Below are 15,326 nucleotides of genomic sequence, written 5' to 3'. Positions count from 1 at the left end.
TTGTTCTTAAACCTGATTGAAGGCCCAACCCCTCTCAAAGTCTCACCTTTCCCTGGCTGTCTTCTTCAGTGCAGCCTCTGGGACAGGAGCTATATCTCTGGCAGTCTAACCTGAAATCTGTTGACACAGTGAGCTGGATCCATGCCCTGAACATTGTGGAGAATGTGTAGGAGTTCCAGCGGCAGTTTTCACACCCATTGCTTTATGTTAAAATTAAACATCCAGCTTAATGACTTTGTGCAATAAAAATAAAATTCATACCTTTCAACTCTTTGTCTTGTTGAGATGTACATGGCTGCTTACTCTGGTGAGACATATTCCTAGATGTTTCAGCGCATGACCTCCTCTCCCCCCGCCCCCCCCCCCCCCTTCACCCACCTCCAACCATCCCACCCAGTCAAATAGTCTTTATTAGAGACTTTGAATATCTTCATAACTAATAAACAAAATGAACAAAACCTACGCAATTTTTTACACTCTGATGATTTATTTTTCTTTCTGGTTGCTCACAGCGATGGCTGTGAGATTAATCTTCAATTCTTGGAGACTCCGGGATAATCCTGTTCATCTCCTCCAAGAAGAAAAAGATGAACATTTTGGCCCCAAGAGTTGTCTTGAAACCCTTGACCCCAGTCTTTCAACTCATTTTCTTAAATACACACAACTGCGAGGGGATTTGAGGATAGATGCTGAGAGGGTGTTTCCCTTTGCGGGAGAATCTCGATTTACTGGGCACAGTTTCAAAATGAAGATCCTCCCATTTTAGATGGAGGTGAGGAGGAATTCTTCTCTTCCAGAGAATTGTTAGCGTCTAGAATTCTCGCCCTCAGTGGAGGCTGGGTCATTGAATATATTCACGGCTGGATTGGACCGACTTCCGATTGACAAGTGAGTCAAGGCTCACGGGGGCAGGAGTTGAGACCACGTTGGATCAGCCATGATCTTATTGACTGGTGGAGCAGGCTGGAGGGGCCAGATAGTCCACTCCGCTTATTTCATATGTTCTTATGATCTCAAGAACGATCAGTGCCCGTCTTCAAATGTGCATTTGTTGCCCCTCCTGTCGTTTGTTGTCAAACTTGTTCTCAACAAAATGAAAGATTTCTAACAACTCAAAACTTCCCTAGGCCCCAAGTAGGCCCTGGATCACTACCAAGTTTGCCCAAACTGGCTCATTTGGTTGAACCTTCATTTATCCCCTCAAAAAAAAAATAATGGGCGTGATTTTATGGCCTTGCTCGGGCAAGACCGGAATTTCCCGCCCGAGGTCAAAGGTGATTTCCCATTGTCGGACCCTCGCCCGCTCTGATTCTGGGCAGCTGAGGTGGTAGATTTCCGGCCTATAACTCAGTCTGAACATTGCGCTCCTGACTACAAGAAAAATATTCCAGGAATTATTACTTTCCATCAAACACCTTAGCTGTGAGAGCTGTGCTCTGTTGCAAACTCATAAAAAGTACACTTCTATTGCAGCAAGGAATTTGGAATTTGCACTGAGTTGTACCAACTGGCGATCTCATTTAGAGATTGTTGACAATACAAACGGACATCCAAATTCCCCCAAATAGTTTTTCCTTTCATGCCAGTTAGCCACACCTCCCCCAACCTGCTTCATTCGTTCTTGGGTTTTGGTGTCTTATGGATGGCACCATTCAAATGCATCCAGTTGGCCTATCCCTCAGTTAGTATTAGTGTTTAGAATTTTTAGGCAGCTTGGGTCTTAGTTAAAACCTGCTTGCACCCTGTCTTAAGGGAAAATTGCCCTTTTCTTCATAGCCATCTGGGTTTGGGAGCTTGTCGGGCCAGGAATTGAGTGGACATTCTGTCCTGCCACAATGTAGTGTGGGTTAGCACGTTGGGGGGGTGGGTATGTGTACTTTCATTAGTTGCTTGTTTTCTCTCCTTTGTTACATCCTTCCCTCTGAAATATTTTGTCAATATAACAAGCAGTGAGTCTGCTGAGAGATACCTGTGAACAACCTTCCATTAGTGATTCATTCCAAAATTAGTTTCCTCTCCTGTCTCTCATGTCTTTGTTTCTGATGTCTCCAAGTCAAAAGGTCTTGGGTTCCAGCCCCACTTGAGAGACTTGGGTTCACTGTCCAAGCTGATATTCCCACTGCAGCACTGAGGGAGTGCGAGACTATCTGAGATGCCATCTTTCATGTCAGACAATAAACAAGGCCCTGTCTCCGTAGATCATATTTGGCTTTCTTGTATAGGTCAAGGTCACCTGATTTGAATGCCTGAGACCTGAACTCATCAGGCAGTGGCTTTCCCTGTTCAGCCATGGTTTCCGGTTGTGAAACACGCGGATTTGCTTCTTTGGCACACAGTCTTCTACACACTTGCTAATAATGTCAGTTACTGTTGTGGTGTGCTCGTTCAGTCTACATCAATGGGGTCAAAGTAGAAATGGTCGAGAGCTTCAAGTTTCCCAGTGCCCAGATCACCAAAACCTGTCCTGTTCCCTTTGTGCTGAGGCTATAGTTAAGAAAGCCCATCAACGCCTCTACTTTATCTGGAGACAAAAGGAAATTTGGCATGTCCGCTATGACTCTCACCAACTTCTACAGATACACCTAGAAAGCATTCTTTCTGATTGTATCACAGCTTGGTATGGTGTCCGCTCTGTGCAAGAGCGCAAAAAAATTAGAAAGGACCGCGAATGAAGCCCAATCTATTATGCAAACCAGCCTCTGTCCATTGATACAGTCTACACTCCCTGCTGCCTTGGAAAAGCAGCCAGCATAATCAAGGACCTCACGCACCCCGGACATTCTCTCTTTCACCTTCTTTCTTCAGGGAAAAGATACAGAAGTCTGAGGTCACGTACTGACTGACTCAAGAACAGCTTCTTCCCTGCTGTCATCAAACTTTTGAATGGACTTACATTATATTAAGCTGATTTTTCGCTGCATCCTAGCTATGACTGTAACACTACATTCTGTGGTTTTTGCTTCTCTATGTATGTTTTGCTTTGTTTGTGTAGCGCACAAGAAATAATACTTTTCACTGTACACTAATACATGTGACAACAATAAATCAAATCAAACCTGCCCCCTCTTGTGAACGTAAGTGATATCATGGCGTTATTTTGAGGAAGAACAGGAAAGTTCTCCCCAGAGTCCTGGTCAACAGCTATCCGTTAACCAGATTATTTGGCGATTAAAAGGGATGAGATTCTCCAGCCTCCCAGCTGCGTGTTTCCTGTTGGTGGGAGGTGGCGTGTTGTTTCTCAGCAGCGGGATTCTCTGGTCCTAATATTGGCGATGGGAATTCCCATTGATGTCACCCTGTGCGACTGGGAAACCCATGAGTGGGGGTGCACTGCCAGCGGAATCAGAGAATCCTGCTGACGTGAATGACTGGAGAATTCCAGTCCATATGTCTGCTGTGGGAGCTTGCTGTGCGTAATTTTGGCTGTTCCGGGAGTGGCCCAGTACTTCGTGTCGGTGTGTGTGCTTGATCCTGGACCGGTAGACGGGCGCCGCAACAGCTCGGTGACTAGCACTGCTAGCTGTGCAGATACATGGATTTGGGCCTGTGTCTGTGGGAGTTTGCGCATTCTCCCTGTGGTTGCGTGGGTTTCCTCCGGGTGCTTCGGTTTCCTCCCACACCCCAAAGATGTGCTCTTAGGCTGATTGGTTTACCAAATTGACACTGTTCTCCCCTGAATCTGGCTAAGTTAGGGGTTCCATTCGTAGACACGCAGGGTAGAATAGGTGTAGGATGATGCGGTGGCGCGGGCTCGTTGGGCCGAAGGGCCTGTTTCCCGTGCTGGGTTGTTCTTTGTTCTTTGTATCTGTGACTTCACTTAAAAAGGATTACATTGGCTGTAAAGTCAATGACCTGAGGTCATGAAAGGTGCTATATGAATGCAAGTTCTTTCTTTCTTAATCTAGAGGTTTCTCTCTCTTTATTTATGACACAGAGTTAAGGTTTTGGGTAAGAGATGTAGGGGAGATGAGAGAGCAGGGAATGGGAATGACTGGAACTCGCTGCCTGTGCAGGTGGTGGAAGCAGAGAAGATGAACAATTTCCAAAGGAAATTGGATGAACACTTTAGGGAATTAAACTTGGCAGGGATAAAGGAACTGAACAGGGGAATGGGATTGACTGGATTGCTTTGCAGGGAGCTGGCATGGACTCCATGGGGGAAATGGTCTCCTGTGACTGGTTGCCCAGATGTTTCTTGATATCAATGTCTCGGAGCTATGCACACATGAGGAAATTTCCCAGTAACCTGGCCAGAATGTCCCGCCGGTACAGGGAAGAGAAAATCTGCCAGGGATTTTGTTGAGAAAATCACAGGTAATGGTAGATAAGGAACAATAATTATCTTATGCTTAATATATCCATCCAAAAGCCGTTGACCATTATCCATGCAGGGCCTTAGACATTTCTCTCCATTAGAATTTGTTGTATGTATATCTTGAGGGCCACCATTCTGCAAACACAGTGGCGTGCTGCTGCTTCACAGCGCCAGGGAGCCGGGTTCGATGACTGTGAAGAGTCTGCGCGTTCTAACTGTGTCTGCATGGGTTTCCTCCGGGTGCACCCGTTTCCTCCCACATTCCAAAGATGCGCGGGTTAGGTTGATCAACCATGCTAAATTGCCCCTTAGTGTCGGGGGATTGGTGTCAGGGTAAGTACATGAGGTTACTGGAATAGGGCCTGGGTGGGATTGTTGTTGGGACAGGTTTGATGGGCTGAATGGCCTCCTTCTGCACTGTGGGAATTCAGTGATTTTATGATGTGGAGATGCCAGAGTTAGACTGGGGTGAGCACAGTAAGAAGTCTCACAACATCAGGTTAAAGTCCAACAGGTTTATCTGGAATCACGAGCTTTCAGAATGCTGCTCCTTCATCAGGTGAATGGAGAGGTAGGTTCCAGAAACAAGCCATATATAGGCAAAGGGCAATTGTGTCTGTATATGCCATATTTGTGAAACCTACTTCTCCACTCACCTGATGAAGGAGCAGCGTTCCAAAAGCTCGTGATTCCAAATAAACCTGTTGAACTAGTGTTGTGAGACTTCTTACTATGATTTTATGAAGCATGGTGCAGGGATTGAACCTATGGCATTGGCATCGCTTTCTAGCCAGCTGAGCTAGTGACCCAGGGAGCAATTCATTTGGTAATGGCAGATGTTGGGTTATGTATTGGATTCAGCTGTTTTTTTTTCCCTTCCTGCAGGAACTGCAAAGACGAAGCTGTGGATTTAACTGTGATTCAGACCATGGAAATTATGTGGACGCTTTATGGAGAGATGAAAAAGAAATGTGTGAGTTGGAACTTCCTATTTTGCCTTATGAAGTTAGGTTGAGGGAGCTGGGACTCTTTTCCCTGGAGAGACGAAGGTTGAGAGGCGACCTGATAGAAGTTTACAAAATGTTGAGAGGAATAGATAGGGTGGACTCTCAGAGGCTATTTCCCCGGTTTGAAATGGTCGCTACGAGAGGACACAGATTTAAGGTGCGGGGAGGGAGGTTCAGAAGTGATGTTAGGGGTAAGTTTTTCACTCAGAGGGTGGTGAGTGAATGGAATCGGCTGCCGTCAGTGGTGGTGGAGGCGAACTCGCTGGGGTCTTTTAAAAGACTTCTGGATGAGTATATGGGGTTTAATGAGATTGAGGGTTATAGATAGGTCTGTAGGTAGGTAGGTGATGTGATCGGCGCAACTTGTGGGCCGAAGGGCCTGTTTGTGCTGTAGTGTTCTATGTTCTATGTTCTAAATCTCACAGTGAAGTCAGTTACACTGGGGGCTACATGCAGGTAACAGCTTCCTGGAATGACAGGCAGGGCCTGAACTGTGAACAGTTTTCTGGCAGGAAGTGGTTCCTGATGAACCACAAAGTCCTCAGCATGAGAGAGGAGGCTCCTTATGTTGGCATTGTTGGATATTAACCAATTTCATTTCTAGAGGTCTAGAATACAAGAGCAGGGATGTACTGCTGAGGCTGTATAAGGCACTGGTCAGCCCCCATTTGGAATATTGTGGGCAGGTTTGAGTCCCATACCACAGGAAGAATGTACTGGCCTTGGAGGGGGTCCAGAGGAGGTTCGCAAGAATGATCCCAAGAATGAAGGGTTTGTGATTTGAGGAGTCTGGACCTATACTCGATGGAGTTTAGAAGGATGAATTGAAACTTGCAGAATACTGAGAGGCCTAGGTAGCGTGGACATGGAGAGGATATTTCCATTATTGAGAGAGAGACTAAAACTAGAGGGCACAGCCTCATAGTGAAGAGATGCTCCTTTAAAATCATGTTGAAGAGCCATTACTTCAGCCAGAGGGTGGTGATTCTGTAGAACAAATGCCGTGGAGGCCAGGTCATTGAGTGTCTTTAAGACAGAGTTCTTGAGCAATAACAGACCAAGGTTTATGGGGAGAAGGCAGGAGAATGGGGATGAGAATTGTATCTGCCGTGATTGAATGGCGGAGCAGAGTCAATGGGCCAAAAGGCCTAATTCTGTTCTTATTTCTTATGGTCTATTGTCTCAATTAATTTCTCCTGTCCCTCTGAAAGCTCTTAGGTGTAGGATATATCTCCATAGTCACTGGAAGAGTCCATTACCTCAGACAATGAATGCTGGTGAGCTTTTTTAAAAATTCCTTTATGAGATGTGAACATCTTTGTATTTATTACCCATACCTAATAGCCCTTGAGAAGGTGGCGGTGAGCTGTCTTCTTGAACCATTGTGGTCCATGTGGTGAAAGTACGACCACAGCACCGTTAGGAAAGGAATTCCAGGGTTTTGACCACCGACAGTGAAGTCACGGCGATATATTTCCCAGTCAAGATGATTTGTGGCTTGGAGGGGAACTTGCAGCTGGTGGCATTCCCATGCGTCTGCTGCCCTTGTCCTTCTAGGTGGTACGTGTTGCATGCGGGTTTGGAAAGTGGACTTGAAGGAACCTTGGAGAGTTGCTGCACTGCATCTTGTAGTTGGTATACACCGTGCATCGGTGGTGGAGGTAATAAATGTTGAAGGTGGTAGATGGGGTGTCAGTCAAATGGGCTGCTTTATACTGGGTGGTGTTGAGTTTCTCAAGTATTGTTGAAGGTGCACTCAACCAGGCAATTGGAGAATATTCCGTCACACTCCTGACTTGTGCCATGTAAAAGGTGGACAAGATTTGAGGAGTCAGGAGATGAGTTACTTGCCACAGATTTCCCAACCTGCTCTTGTAATCACACTATTTACAAAGCTGGTCTCGTTCAGTTTCTGGTCAATGGAATTCCCCAGGCTGCGGATGGTGGCGTCTTTAGTGATGATGATGCCATTGAATGTCAAGGAGAGATGGTTAGGTCCTCTCTTGTTGGAGATGGTCATTGCTGGAATAATGTAGCAGAAATGCTATTATCAGCCCAAGCCTGTTTGTTGTCCAAGTCTTGCTTCGTGTGGAAATGGAGTGCTTCAATCTCTGAGGAGTTGCAAACAGTGCTAATCAGTCACGAGCGAACATTCAAACATGTGACCTTTTTGAGGGAAGCGGTTCAACTGCAGAAGTTAACACAAAGACCGGATTGCACTTGATAGTGATAAGTTTTTGTTAAGTTTATTGACTACAAAATGATGGTTATCTCGGAGTAACGCCACATTATTCCCCTATTTAAGGGACTCTGGGAGGGGGAATTTAGTTTGATGGGAGGAGTGGATGTGGAGAGGATGTTTCTAGGAAAAACTAGAACCAGAGGGCACAGTCTCAGGTTAAAGTGATGAATTTTTTCAGCCAGAGAGTGGTGAATCTGTGGAACTCTTTGCCGCAAAAGGTTGTGGAGGCCAGGTCATTGAGTGTCTTTAAGACAGAGATAGATAGGTTCTCAATTAATAAGGGGATCAGGGGTTATGGGGAAAAGGCAGGAGAATGGCAATGAGAAAAATATCAGCCATGATTGAATAGCGGAGCAGACTCGATGGACCGAATGGCCTAATTCTGCTCCTGTGGTCTGATAGGAGGGATGTTATGAAGGACTGGAGGCAATAAACTTGAAAAGCTGAAAGGACAAGTGGGATATTCCATAATCAAAGCAGTTTGTGAGCTGATCGCAGTGTGTCTGTAATCAGGGATTTTTTGTCTCATTTTCTTTCTCAATTCAATTTCAGAATCATGGGGGATTTGTCGCTGCCCTCCTGAAGAACTTTGATCAAGTGAAGGTGAGTAATCAGGAAAGGTGTTGCACGGTGGCACAGTGGTTAGCACTGCTGTCTCACAGTGCCAGGGACCCAGGTTCAATTCCGGCCTTGGGCTACTGTCTGTACGGAGTTTGCACATTCTCCCCGTGTCTGTGTGGGTTTCCTCCGGGTGCTCTGGTTTCCTCCCACAGTCTAAAGATGTGGGGGTTAGGTGGATTGGCTGTGCTAAATTGACCTTAGTGTCATGGGGGGTTGGGTAGCAGGGTAAATATGTGTGGTTATGGGAATAGGGTCTGGGTGAGATTGTGGGTGGTACAGACTCGATGGGCTGAGTGGCTTCCTTCAGTCCTGTAGGAAACTATGAAGAGTCGGTGCAGACTGGGTGGGCTGAATGGCCTCCTCTATGCTGTAGGGGTTCTATGATTCTGTGAAGGCTTCCCATTCAGCTAGCTGGAACTGTACAAAGTGTGTGGGATGTGCATCTGGGCATCTGCAGTGCTTCAGGAGAAAGCTGCTGGAGCACAATGGTTCAATTCCAGAAATTATTCTGTGTTATTAGCATGTGGAACAATTGACTTTCTCCTTTTACGGCATCCAGGAGAAATAAGGAAAATGAATGTTATCAAATGTGGCCATTACTGTGATAAATACCAAGAGAATGAATCCAGCCTTTGGATGCGACTTTTGAGGTTCCTTTGATAGTAATTTTATTGTCTCTTTGACCTCCCTTTCAGAAGGTCTACACTGTCTCACTGCATTGACATTTTTTTTATTGGAGCTTTTGGGGCAATACAGTGGCACAGTGCACTGCTGCCTCACAGCACCAAGGACACAGGTTCAATTCTAACCTTGGGTCACTATCCATCTGGAGTTTGCACATTCTACCCGTGTCTGCGTGGGTTTCCTCCAGCTGCTCCAGTTTTGTCCCACAGGCCAAAGATTGTAGGTTAGGCGGATTGGTCATGCTAAATTGACCCTAGTGTCATAGGGATAGGAAAGGTAAATATGTGGGGTTACAGGGCCTGGGTGGAATTGTTGTCGGTGCAGACTCAATGGGCCGAATGGCCTCCTTCTGCACTGTAGGGATTCTATGACATTCTATGCAGAGTGAACCTTGCAGAATCTGTAGGAATCCATTGTGAATCTCAACAGGTGTAAGATTCTCTGAAGGACTCCTTGTCGTGGAGTCATAGATTCATTGCAGCTTAGAACATAGAACATAGAACATTACAGCGCGGAACAGGCCCTTCAGCCCACAATGTTGCGCCGACCAGTCTTATTTTTTAAAAAAAACATTGACCCACTAATCTAAACCAATCCCTTTTCGTCCATAAACCTATCCACCAATCTCTTAAACGCCCCCAAACTAGGCGCATTTACAACTGCAGCAGGCAGGGCATTCCAGTCCCTCACCACCCTCTGGGTAAAGAACCTGCCCCTGACATCCGTCCTAAAACTACCCCCCCTTAATTTAAAGCCATGCCCCCTCGTGCTAGCTTTCTCCATCCGAGGAAACAGGCTATCACCATCCACCCTATCTAAACCTCTAATCATCTTATATGTTTCTATAAGATCCCCCCTTAGCCGCCTTCTTTCCAGTGAAAACAACCCCAAATCCCTCAGTCTCTCCTCATAGGACCTCCCCTGCATACCAGGCAACATCCTGGTAAACCTCCTCTGCACCCTCTCCAAAGCCTCCACATCCTTCCTGTAATGTGGGGACCAGAACTGCACACAGTACTCCAAGTGCGGCCGCACCAGAGTTGTGTACAGTTGCAACATGACGCTGCGACTCCTAAATTCAATCCCCCTACCAATAAACGCCAAGACACCGTACGCCTTCTTAACAACCTTATCTACTTGATTCCCAACTTTCAGGGATCTATGTACACATACACCTAGATCCCTCTGCTCCTCCACTCTATTCAAAGTCCTCCCGTTAGCCCTATACTCAACACATCTGTTATTCCTACCGAAATGGATTACCTCACACTTCTCTGCATTAAACTCCATCCGCCACCTCGCGGCCCAGCTCTGCAACCTGTCCAAGTCACCCTGCAAACTTCGACACCCTTCCTCACAATCTACCACACCTCCGACTTTGGTGTCATCAGCAAACTTACTAATCCACCCAACTATACCTTCATCCAGATCATTAATAAAGATTACAAACAGCAGTGGCCCCAAAACAGATCCCTGAGGCACACCACTTGTAACCGAACTCCATGATGAATAATTACCATCAACCACCACCCTCTGTCTCCTATCTGCTAACCAATTCCTGATCCAAGTACCTAAATTACCACCAATCCCATATATCTGCATTTTCTGCAGAAGCATACCATGGTGAACCTTATCAAACGCCTTACTAAAATCCATATATACCACGTCTACTGCCTTACCCCTATCCACCTCTTTGGTCACCTTCTCAAAGAACTCAATAAGGTTAGTAAGGCACGACCTTCCCGCTACAAAACCATGCTGACTATCTCTAATCAATAGAAGGAGCCCATTCGGCCTGTCGAGTCCATTCTGGCTTTCTGTAGAGCAATTCAGTTAGTCTCAATCACGCCGCCTTGTAGCCCTGTAAGTTTACTTTCCTCAGAGGCCCATCCAATTTCCTTCCAAGATCATTCAGCGTCTCCACTTCCACCATCCTGGTGGCCATGATGTGGGGATGCCGGCATTGGACTGGAGTGGGCATAGTAAGAAGTCTCACAACACCAGGTTAAAGTCCAACAGGTTTATTTGGAAACATGAGCTTTCGGAACACTGCTCCTTCATCAGGTGAGTGGCCTCTCAGGTGAGGGACAGGTCAGCCACTCACCTGATGAAGGAGCAGCGTTCCGAAAGCTTGTGACCCCAAATAAACCTGTTGGACTTTAACCTGGTGTTGTGAGACTTCTTTCTGTGACTGTCCTGGTGGGCAACCAGTTCTAGGTCGTTACCACTGGCCGCAGAACAAAAGTCCTTCTGGACATCTTCCCTACTTCTCTCGCCCAAAACCTTAAATCTTTGTCAAAAATGAAGACAGAAAATGCTGGAAGCACACAACAGCTTAGAACATGTAAAGGAACCTGCACTGTGAGCAGTGAATACTGTATATCAAATTGAAAGAGGTACAAGTAAATCACTGCTTCATCTGGGAGGGAACAAAGTGGAAATACCAAACACAGGTTGGATGACGGCTTTGTAAACACCTCTGTTTAGTCTGCAAGCATGACCCCCCTCCCATGCTTCCAGTGGCCTATCATTTTAATTCTCCACCTTGCTCTGAGGCTGACATGTCTGCCATGTCAGAGGGACACTACCTGATCTTTCGATTAGGCACTTTTATTTCTGTAATGTCATAACTATGCTTGGGGTTATAGGTTTTAGACAAAAAGGAAAAGGCATGGTTTGCACGCGTAGATTCTAACTAACAACAACAGATTTATTGAGAGAAGTGTTGGCTTGTACAGAGGATAAACAAAATAAATCAGCAGCCTGTGCAACACCCTAATAACATCACCATCAAATCACGTGATCTGCTCTTAAAGTAACCATGCAACCACTTAAATATATAACAATTTCCTTTATTCTTTCATGGGATGTGGGCATCACTGGCAAGGGCAACATTTATTATCCATCCCTCATTGTCCTTCAACGGAATGACTTGATTGGCCATTTCAGAGGACAGTTAAGTGTAAAGTGCATTGCTGTAGGCCTAGACTAGACTAAATCAGGTAAATTTCTTTAGATTTCCTTTTGTGAAGGGCATTAATGAACTAGATGGGTTTTTAAGGCAATCAATAATGTCTCATGGTCACCATTACTGAGACCAATTTTCAACTCCACGTTCTGACCATTAGTCGGACAGTACACCCTTCCCTGCCTTCCTACGCCAACTGGAAATTAAAAAGACTCACCATCCAATTGGATGATGCTTGATTATCAGCCAATAAGTCTTCCCCCCGCCCCGGCCCATATTCAATATTTTATGTCTGGTAAAGAAAAACGCTCAAAGAAAATGACAGAAATTATATATTAATGTGCCGATGGTTTTATCTAGTGTCACACGCAGCAGATTAGTCTTCAATTCTTGGAGAGTCCAGACCAATCCTGGAGGGTTGGCAATCCTGGTTAAAGTGCTGTGCACCCTTTCCCCTAACTGGGCAAAATATTCCAGCTCGATTACGGAACCCAAGGTTTGCAGGTTCTGTTCCCTGCCCCCAGCTGTCGAGTTGATGTCAAGCCCCACGCTCCCATATCAGTCAGCCTGCTGGTTGGAACCCTTGTGTTCCTTGAGACGGGATGCACTCCATGCCACCTGACTTTATGTTAGGCTGAGGCAGGAAGCTGGTGCAGGCAGCTGTAACTTTTCTAACCAGTGTTTTACAAGGACACATTCCCCCGATGCCTAGCAACACTCGCATCCTTTCCTTCAGTAATTTTCTCATTATCCCTAAACTATCTGATCTACTGTTATTTATGCTATTTATTGTAGCATTACAATTACAGCATAAACATCACGCGGCGAAATCTAATCTATTACTCACACTGTCTTAATTTTATATTGTGCTTAATAACAGATGAAGCCCTGTTCATCCTCCTCATCTCAATAGACATTTTGTTACCTGACGACAGGGATGTTTTATCACTGTTGTCTTGACAACCTGTCTTCAGTGAAGTGCTCGTCTTTCTAAGTCGGGTCAACTCCACTTTCCTACAGTACGCGTTATATCAACCAAGGAATGTTGCTCGTTTTGTGTTTATATAAGTTTAAATTCTATAGGTGGCGGACTATTTTGACCGTAGGACCATTGCAAACTAGCCAGATTCATCCACCGCCCTCCCGCACGCACGCACACACACTTCCAGAGAGTAATAACCAAGGCTGTTTTGCTTTTGTACCATTCCTGTATCGCTGTTGCCACGGCGACTCAAGCAAAGAGAAATCTGGAATTGAAGGCTACTCTCGGTAATTGTGATCACAAAACTGTCATAGTTTATTATGAAAACCCGTTTGGTTCACTAATGTCCTTCAGGGAAGGAAATCTGCCCTCCTTCCAGTCTGGCCTCGGTGTGATTTCAGACCCACAGCAATGTCATTGACTCTTCATTGCCCTCAGTTCAAAGGGAAGTTAGGGATGGGCAGCTGTATTGACTTTAATCAGGCAGTTGAGGTGGGCCTGTTAGAACATGAACTCCCTGATTAAGGGCCCTTCCATGCCCACTGGGCACCGCAGGGACTGGGATGTAATATTGACCCCTTTAATCACGTTTTAATTGGTTCTTTTGAGTTACCTTTCCGTTTTGCCTTTTGTTTCAGGCGGTTCCCCTCCTTTTAGGGAGCTGCCCCTTTTTGAGTTGTCCCTAAATTAAGTTGATTTTGTTTATTTGGTTGAACACAAAAAGGGAACCTCTCGCTCTGTACTTAACAAGGGGTGTCAGTTCCTCTGGAACTCCTAGTGTAGACTGCTAACTAAAAGCACTCTGTATACAGTTGTCAGACTTGTCAATAAAGGGATTTTGGTGAACGGACTTCTGCCACCGAGGAGTTATCACAGCAGCAAATTCAGGCCTTGCCAGCAGTGACCATGCCCCATGAAAGAATAAAAGAAAGAGGACGGAATCTTACCACCGTTCACACCGACAGGATTTTCCCATCCAAGTTCTCCGACTTGGCTGCAGTGTGGCATGAACGGTTGGTAAGATCGCACACAGCGTCTTTGAGGGAAGCAAGAAGTTATTCCTAACAATTCTTTCTTGTGTCTTCTCCCCAGGATGATTCTGAACTGAAGGAGGTCATCTGCTGTACAAAACCCTTAATAAACCAAATTCCCATTGACAGCATAGCCCCTCACTGGACAGATCTCCAGAAGAACGCGGCCCTTACAATACTGCTGGCACACTGTAAGATTGTCTCTTAATCAGGCTGCTACTTGTAACATACTTAAAAAAAAAATGAAATTTTCAGAGGTCCTTTTGTGTTGTTTGTACCAATTCATTTCTATTCAGTTGAGCTTCAATTGCATTGAAGAGCCTCAACATATTCCAGGACAAAGCATCACCTTCAACATCCGCTCCCTTCACCACCCACACACACAGTGACAGCAGTGTGTACCATCTGCACTCACCAAGCCTCCTATGACAGCACCTTCCAAACCCACAACCTCTATGGGCGGCACGGTAGTGGTGACTACTGCATCTCTCAGCGTCAGGGACCTGGGTTCGAATCCCAGCTTGGATCACTGTGCAGAGTCTGCGCGTTCTCCCTGTGTCTGCGTGGGTTTCCTCCGGGTGCTCCGGCTTCCTTCCACAGTCCAAAAGACGTGTAGGTTAGGTGCATTGTCCATGCTAAATTCTCCTTCTCCATCAGTGTATCTGAACAGGTGACAGAGTGTGGCTTCTAAGGGATTTTCACAGTAACTTCATTGCACTGTTAATGTAAGCCTACTTGTTTCCATAATAAATAAACTTTAAACTACCACTGAGAAGGACAATGGCAGCAGATGCATGGGAACACCACAAACTGCAAGTTCCCCTCCCAAGTCATACAGCCCCCTGATTTGGAAATATATTGTTCCTTCATCATCGCTGGATCAATATCCTGGAACTCCTTTTCTAACAGTATCTGTGTCCTTGTACCACATGCACAAGAAAGCATCACCACCTTCTCAAGGGCAGTTAGGAATGGGCAATAAATGCTGGCCAACCAGCGATGCCCACGTCCCATGAATGAATATGAAAGAAAAGAAAATTGCATCTTATTGTAGACTAAGTTTACATCTAAAACCTTCTTGTGGAGTAGTTGAACAACATTTTGGGATAATTTGAGACATGACTTATTGGAAGTTTAGCATGTTTCTCCTTTGACTTTGTACAGGTTTGATGTAGCCTCGTTGATGGTGACTAATCATTAACTCTATTCTCATTGTCTCACATAGCAAGATGACAGAAGGTGTATTAGATAAATGTTTTTTTTGGCCTATCAAATTATGTGTTTTTGAAGTGTAAGATAAAGACTAAGCCTGAATGAAACATGGAAAATCTTTCTAAAGTTTAAGGTTCATTTATTATTGTCACACGTAGGCTTGCATTAACACTGCAATGAAGTTACTGTGAAAATCCCCTAGTCACCACACTCCAGCACCTGTTTGGGTACACTGAGGGAGAATTTAGCATGACCAATGCACGT

The 15,326-nt window shown here is 45.4% G+C and overlaps 1 protein-coding gene across 1 annotated transcript in view; it reads left to right on the top strand.

The window, feature by feature from the left end:
* The window catches only part of LOC145359925 (E3 ubiquitin-protein ligase DZIP3-like), a 107,065-nt gene that overhangs the window by 20,278 nt on the left and 71,461 nt on the right, over positions 1-15,326 (top strand). The window contains exons 4-6 of the mRNA XM_080214795.1: positions 5,201-5,288; positions 8,117-8,167; positions 13,912-14,041. Of these exons, the coding sequence (XP_080070921.1) occupies positions 5,201-5,288; positions 8,117-8,167; positions 13,912-14,041 (269 nt within the window). The remainder of the gene's footprint in view (positions 1-5,200; positions 5,289-8,116; positions 8,168-13,911; positions 14,042-15,326) is intronic.

The sequence above is a fragment of the Carcharhinus amblyrhynchos genome, chromosome 29 (genome assembly GCF_965287045.1).
Source record: "Carcharhinus amblyrhynchos chromosome 29, sCarAmb.v2.hapA, whole genome shotgun sequence".
NCBI classification, from domain to species: Eukaryota; Metazoa; Chordata; class Chondrichthyes; order Carcharhiniformes; family Carcharhinidae; genus Carcharhinus; species Carcharhinus amblyrhynchos.
Note: the sequence above shows the minus strand (reverse complement) of the source record. Positions and strands in the feature narration are given on the sequence as shown.